This window comes from Alosa sapidissima, chromosome 1 (assembly GCF_018492685.1).
Source record: "Alosa sapidissima isolate fAloSap1 chromosome 1, fAloSap1.pri, whole genome shotgun sequence".
NCBI classification, from domain to species: domain Eukaryota; kingdom Metazoa; phylum Chordata; class Actinopteri; order Clupeiformes; family Clupeidae; genus Alosa; species Alosa sapidissima.
This window is the reverse complement of record NC_055957.1, coordinates 42223095-42229479: the sequence shown is the minus strand read 5'-3', so window position 1 is coordinate 42229479 and position 6385 is coordinate 42223095. Positions and strand designations below refer to the sequence as shown.

Here is a 6385-nt window from a genome sequence, read left to right as displayed (position 1 = left end):
GTAGCCTCACTTAATGTAGGCTAATCACGAATGACAGGAAGTAAGGTCATTGGGATAAACATTTTCTCCATTCCCAGCAGGCCTTGTTCCTTTGTAAAAATGGACAATAATTAAAGAAATTCAATAACTTGCAGGTATTGTTTTTACTTCTAACTCATATTGTATAAATAGCTGTCAATCCCTTCCAAAACCAGTTATTGTAGTGTGAGAACTGTAGAGGTCAGGGCCAGTTTCATTATTTTTAATGGACTTTTAAAGTTTTACATGTTTATATCAATATAATTACAATCGTGCATAGGCTTACTGTCATAATGTATGTTACTACGTTATTATTTTGCCACACACTATCTTCTATTGGAAGATGGCTTCCAAACACAAGAAACACAGAGCTATGAGTGACGATGAATGGGTGGCCCGCCTGCACAGATTTGCCACACAGGGGGTCTGGCCTTCTGAGGCGGGGAACAGACCGGCACCACGCCAGAAGAAATGGCATGAACTGTATCAGAAGGTAAACTTGGACATGTATATAAACACAGGAAAGCTATGTCATCATTACAGGGAACAGATAGTTATGATTCATTGTCATAAGTTACAGATTGAGAAGTGTCCACTACAACAAAGGGGCCAAATGTCTCTGGGGGGACACAGACATGTGACTGGTTTCCACACGAAAAAGGTATAAGAAGTGTTTCATAAAAGTGTGATGTGTTGATGGTGTATTGTGTATTTTTTTTTTATTTCATTTCCTGTTCTGTTAAACTGTAGCCTTCCAGTGTGGCCCCTGTGTCATCCACACCATCCATGTCACCACCTGTAACACCAGTGCAGTCAGGAACGACATCTGGGAAGGCACCTTTAAAGCCTACTTTGACTTTGACATCGGTAAATGCATGTCTTTATGCAGATATTTATGTTATCATATGTTATATAACATTTTAAAACGCTTCACATAATGTTACTAATTTCTTTTTGTCAGTTTACAAGGCGGTGTGGTGGGTCCCATGGTGCAGCTTTAAAGGGGGACTTGGCAACTATTTCAACGTAATAAACCCGTTTAGAAATCATTTGGATGGTTAAATGACCTGTTCCGGTGAAAATGGTGACTTTTCCCGCTGCCCCTAGCGTCCCCAGGCGGAAAACCAACCTTGCAACATTGAGACTACCGTCCTGGAAAGAGAAGTGAGAAACAAGAAACTCGTTTTAAATCGTGTTTCTTACCTTGTAACATCCACATTGTCTGCCGAACTTATGCTAACCGTTTTGCTAGCTTGTAAACAAATCCATGTGCTTTATCTTTACCTTTTCCCACAGTTTTGAAATAGCATAATGCACAATTTCTCCAGCAGAGGGGGAAATCCTGCCAAGTTTCCCTTTAAAGCCAAACCTAGGTGTGGAAAGGACGCATGCATCCAAGGTATAGTCAAGAAAATGAAACTTCATTTCATAAATAGATGCTGAGTTTATCTAATCATCGTTACTGCAATTCCTGATAATGATAGATTATTTCATTCAATACTGTAAACTGTGCTCTCTTATTTTTGCAGCCTATTAGCACTTCTGCATTGTCCAGCCCCGCGAATGGGGGTGTGCAGGACTGAAGTGCAATTGATTAGACAGGTTATTGGCAGAGAAGCATAAGCCCCCCTGCATTCATTTTAATGCCTTTTATTCACCTTTGTTGTACACAAGTCCCAAGCTATCAAAAAGCTATTGAAAAGTCATACAATGTAGTTAGTTTGCTCCCTTTCTTTCAATAAAGTATTGGATTTATCACAAATGCCAGCTTGTGTGAGATGACAGTTTTTTTCCCCACCCTATGTCCTTTATGCTTTCAACTATTATGAAAAGTGTTTAAAGTGTTTAAATTTAAAGAAAGAAAGTGTTTAAATTTAGGTTTCAAGAAGTTAAATGTAAGACTTTTGAAGACCTTTTATGACTATTATGATTGAATAATTTTAAAATTAAATAATTTTAAAAATTAATTTAAGCATATGCTTTTTGGTATAGACAACAAATACCAACTTGATTTCTCCTTAAAAACCTGAAATGACAGACACTAAATGTATTTTGACCTAGTGCACAATTAAAGACTTTTAAGGCTTTAAACTAATTTAGATTTAAGATTTTGACCCTTTAGAAACCTAGTTCTAGTGTGTGTGTGTGTGCGTGCGTGCGACACTCAACAAGGCATTGTTACTGATTGACTATTTTTATTCAGTTAAGACCAGCAAACAGATAACAAGTCAGAAAGTGCATAACATAGGACAACAGGCATTTGTAAGACCAGAACATAGATAACAAGTCAAAAACTATTTTACAGTTTGTACAGTCAAAACACTGCAAAGCACAGTGAAAGGTGCCAAGGCAACGGGCTTTTGTAAGACCAGAACATAGATAACAAGTCAGAAAGTGCATAATAGGAGAACACTGCAAAACACAGCGAATGGTGTCAAGGCAACAGGCTTTTTAAAGACCAGAACATAGATAAGTCAGAAAGTGCATAATAGGAGAACACTGCAAAACACAGTGAACGGTGCCAAGGCAACGGGCACTTGTAAGACCATAACACAGATTACAGGTAAAAAAGTATTTACAATTTGTACAGTGTCAGTCCTTCAAGCCATCTATTAAGGTGACAAAAAGGGGGCAAAGTTTCTGTAAACCCTGTTGTCCAGACCCTTGGAGGGTGACATGTCTTTCACAGGGCAATACGTTTTCTTTTTGTATTTTTTATGTCCCTGTATAGGCTGGCCACACACCTTGCAATTGGGGATGTGTTGAACCCTGAAGAGCTTTGCCCCAACTTGGGTGGGTTGGTCTGCCACCAGCTTCCTTTTGTAATGGGTCGACCTGGACCAGGAAGCTGGAGCAGCATGGGCCTGGCTGGAGAAAGGCCCAGCGGGAGCAGGGGCAGGCAGGATGGGCACAAGCCGAACCAAGGGCGCAGCAGTCGGCACGGCCTTTGTGGAGGAGGGGCACAGACTGCGTGGGGGTGGGCACAGGCCCGGTGATGCTGAAGGTGGCGGGGGGTCTCTGCAGCAGCCGCACAAGAGGCAGTGGCTGAGGAAGAGGAAGCAGTGGCTGAGGAGGAGGAAGCTGCGGCGCCGCCGCCATGTCAGCCCGTCCCCTCAGCTTCTTGGTGCCGGCCGGGCTGGCCGTGGGTACGTACTCCATCACCGGGTAGTCGGGCGGAGGGAGGACGTCGGGTTGCCGTGGCGCTGGAGGAAGCTCTGTGGACGATACGGAGGTGGTCTTTGAGATCACTGAAGGTTGCCTCGTGGCATGAAAGTTGACCAGCCTCTCTTGCTGTCGGATAAAGTCCCTCACCGTTTTGACGTTGATCTTGGGGAGAGGGATGCCCGCCTTGGACAGCACCGGATCGTCCACCAACACCCTGTGTTGTATGTGTTCATAGGCCGGATCGTCCACCAACACCCTGTGTTGTATGTGTTCATAGGCCGGATCGTCCACCAACACCCTGTGTTGTATGCGTTCATAGGCCGGATCGTCCACCAACACCCTCTGTTATATGCGTTCATAGGCCGGATCGTCCACCAACACCCTGTGTTGTATGCGTTCATAGGCCTTGAGGATGCTGGCCTTCTCCTGGCCGATCCGAGAGGACTGGGGGGCACTCAACCATAACAGCTTGACCAGCACGTACATGAGGCGGTTGTGCTGCGGGCTGATGTCCTGCTGGGCCGGCGCGTACCTCCTGGCCATCTTCACCCGCTGGATCAGGGCGGCGTCGCCGAGGTCATCCCTCTTTGTACGGCAGTACAAGGTGTTGCCCCAGTGCGTGCGGTACAGCTGGTGGTACTTCTGTGGCTGCTTGTCATGCTCCTCCACCGCATTCCAGGTGTCGAGGATGGCGTTGTGCTGGTCGGTGGTGAGCTGTAACTTCTGGTCAGCACCCCCAAGCTGCACTAGCGTAGCGCAGAAGGCCTTCAGCTCCTGGAACCCAGAGAGGGGATTGGCACTGCAGGCGTCCTCCTGCAAAACAGCAAGAGAGAGAGAGAGAGAGAGTCTCTTTACTTTCTAAAGTAAATGTCTAATATGAATGTCCATATATGTATATAAATGTCTTTGTGGTTCAGCAGCATGTTGGTGAGACTCACAAAGGCTGGCGGATGGACAGTGGCCGTCTCATTGTTGGTCAGCGTGATGCGGGCAGCATCTATGTCTTCCAGGTCCTTGTCGCTTTGGTAGGCTTCGTCTGCCTTAGCGCCGGGATCACCAGGCTGATACACCTCCTCCTCGGGGGCCGGGCCATCGTTGACAAGACCGTCAGGAGAAAGCCTCAGATTCCCCCGTGCTCTGGCGAAACAGGTATTCCAGCCCGAGCAGCTCGTCCGATTGAACATCAGCCGGGGGCCGGAGATTCTGTTCGACGGCCTCCCGGAAAAGCAGCTGGCAGCGAGCGTTGAGGCGGTCCACGAGCGGCGCAGAGTAGACACTGGACCTCTGCCGACCTCCAAACACAGCCGCAGAGCTCCTGTCGGCGTTCCACCGTGCGATGCCGCTGACCACGTACACCTTGTAGGGCCCCACCACACAGTGGGGACCTGCAGGCACAACAACAGGCATGATATGAGCGGTATTGTTGAGTTGTGTGTTTTTTTTTTGAGTGCAAGTATTTGTTGTGTTTTCTAGGTCATCTGGAATCATGTGGGGGAGCGAGCGGTGGAACCCCTCCAAGCTGTTGCTCCCACACAGGCACTTGTAATACGGGACATCCACACCGTTGATGGTGGTGGTGCGAGCCACCCGATACATGCTCATGCCTGGTGGGTGCATTGCACTACCTGGATGCATTCCAGGTGTCACTGCTGGCTGGCCCACATCTCATTGATGGCAGCTGTAAGCACAAAACACACAAACATGCATTCATTTAGCACACAATTGACTTTGAGCGTGCGCACGCGTGTGTGTGTGTGTGTGTGTGTGTTTTATCGTACCAGTGGACTTGAAGAGGCTGACGCCACTCTCATCGAGCTCGCCGGACCCTTCAGCTCCTCGATGATCAGATGAATGAGGCGAAACTTCTCATGGGCGCCGAGGGTGACCCGTCAGACGTGGTGCTTTAACTGCTCCCGCGAGATGTAACGTCGGACCTCATCCTCGTCCGACACGGCCTCCATGAGGCCCTGGCCGCGATGAGCAAATCGAGGTTCTGGTGGTTGTAGGCCAACACCGCCCCGGCCAGCGCAGATTTGAAGGCGGGGTACTTCGAGTGGGCCTCTGTCCGCAGAGCAGCGTCGAAACGATGGAGCCAGTGGAAGATATCCAGCCTCACCACCATCCCGTTGTCCACCCAAGGCTGGAAGAGCGTCTCCACCGCCGTCGGACCCTGCACCCTGCAGCAGCCCCTGTCGATGTAAAGGATCTGGGGGACGGGCTGGTTGGCGAGGCGGAATCTCTCCATCACTCCACGGCACATGGGCTCCAGCTTTTCCACAGACTCCTCGCAGGTGAGAACAAAGGACACGATTTGGGAGAGTTTGTTGCCGATGCTGGTGAACCACTCGGCCGAGCCCTTGCCCTCTCCAGACAGCTTCTTCACCACCTACGACAAAACAAACAAACAAATACGAGTACAGTTTAGGTTTGCATGATGTGGTGTTTTCCTGTGAGTACTTGTATGTATGCAACACACTCTTGGGTAACTTGCCTTCTTTGTGGAGTCCATTTTCAGGGCCGTGCCAAACGTGGAGAGAATTTGGCTCCGGTAATCCTGGACGTTGTTGGCCTCCGCCAGGAGAAAGGCGTGCCGCAGGAGCCACTCGCAAGGAAGCTCCCTGGGAGGTGGAGGCGCCCGAAACTCTCCGTGGCCAAGCGCGGAGACGATGCTGCCCGGTCGCACCAAAGCCATGAGGAGCGTGGTGTAGAGGTCCCACCTGCGGTTGTGTTCCTCCATGTGGTTCTCCCACACCTGCCGCCACACCTTGGCCATGGTGTTGCCCTCTGTGCGGTCGCGCAATAGGTTAAGGACGTTCTTGTCGACCCCACGCTTGGCTGTGAGGACAGCCGGAAACATAGCCTGGTGAGCCTCGCTCAGCTGGCGCAGGATGGCGTCGTCCCAGGCCAGCCAACGGCCCATGGGGCCACCGTCTCCTCCCCTGGCTGCCTTGAGGCACGGCCCGCAGCACAGCACTTCACAGCACATGGAGTACCACCTGAGAGAGAGGAAATGTTACAATTACAGATAAGCATGGGCCAGACATGTACGTAGCACTCACGCAAAGGGACCAAAGCTTACCTGAATGTGGTAACCCGATTTGGAGAGATGGGTGTTCCATCCGGCCCCCGTGCACGCGTCACCACGTGGGCAGCTGATGGAGCACCGCCACACGCCAACAGGGCGCCAGAAGAACAACTGGCT

The 6385-nt window shown here is 49.6% G+C and overlaps 1 protein-coding gene across 1 annotated transcript; it reads right to left on the bottom strand.

The window, feature by feature from the left end:
• Positions 1 to 3505: 3505 nt before the first annotated feature.
• On the bottom strand, positions 3506 to 4590 carry LOC121704716. Its single transcript, XM_042085172.1, has 3 exons — positions 4303 to 4590; positions 4122 to 4256; positions 3506 to 3996 (listed from the first exon to the last, which is right to left on the bottom strand). Exons 1-3 carry the CDS (start codon positions 4588 to 4590, stop codon positions 3529 to 3531), a joined length of 891 nt encoding a protein of 296 aa, XP_041941106.1. The 3' UTR covers positions 3506 to 3528.
• Between the last annotated feature and the right edge of the window lie 1795 nt (positions 4591 to 6385).

What these genes read in the sequence shown, in the direction of transcription:
- LOC121704716 (XM_042085172.1), bottom strand. Translation starts at nt 4,590, where the DNA reads ATGCCTGTTGTTGTGCCTGCAGGTCCCCACTGTGTGGTGGGGCCCTAC. An exon ending in AGAGCACGGGGGAATCTGAG is followed by an intron (nt 4,257 to 4,302) that starts GCTTTCTCCTGA and finishes GCCCCCGAGGAG; the next exon opens with GAGGTGTATCAGCCTGGTGA. An exon ending in CTGTCCATCCGCCAGCCTTT is followed by an intron (nt 3,997 to 4,121) that starts GTGAGTCTCACC and finishes GCTGTTTTGCAG; the next exon opens with GAGGACGCCTGCAGTGCCAA.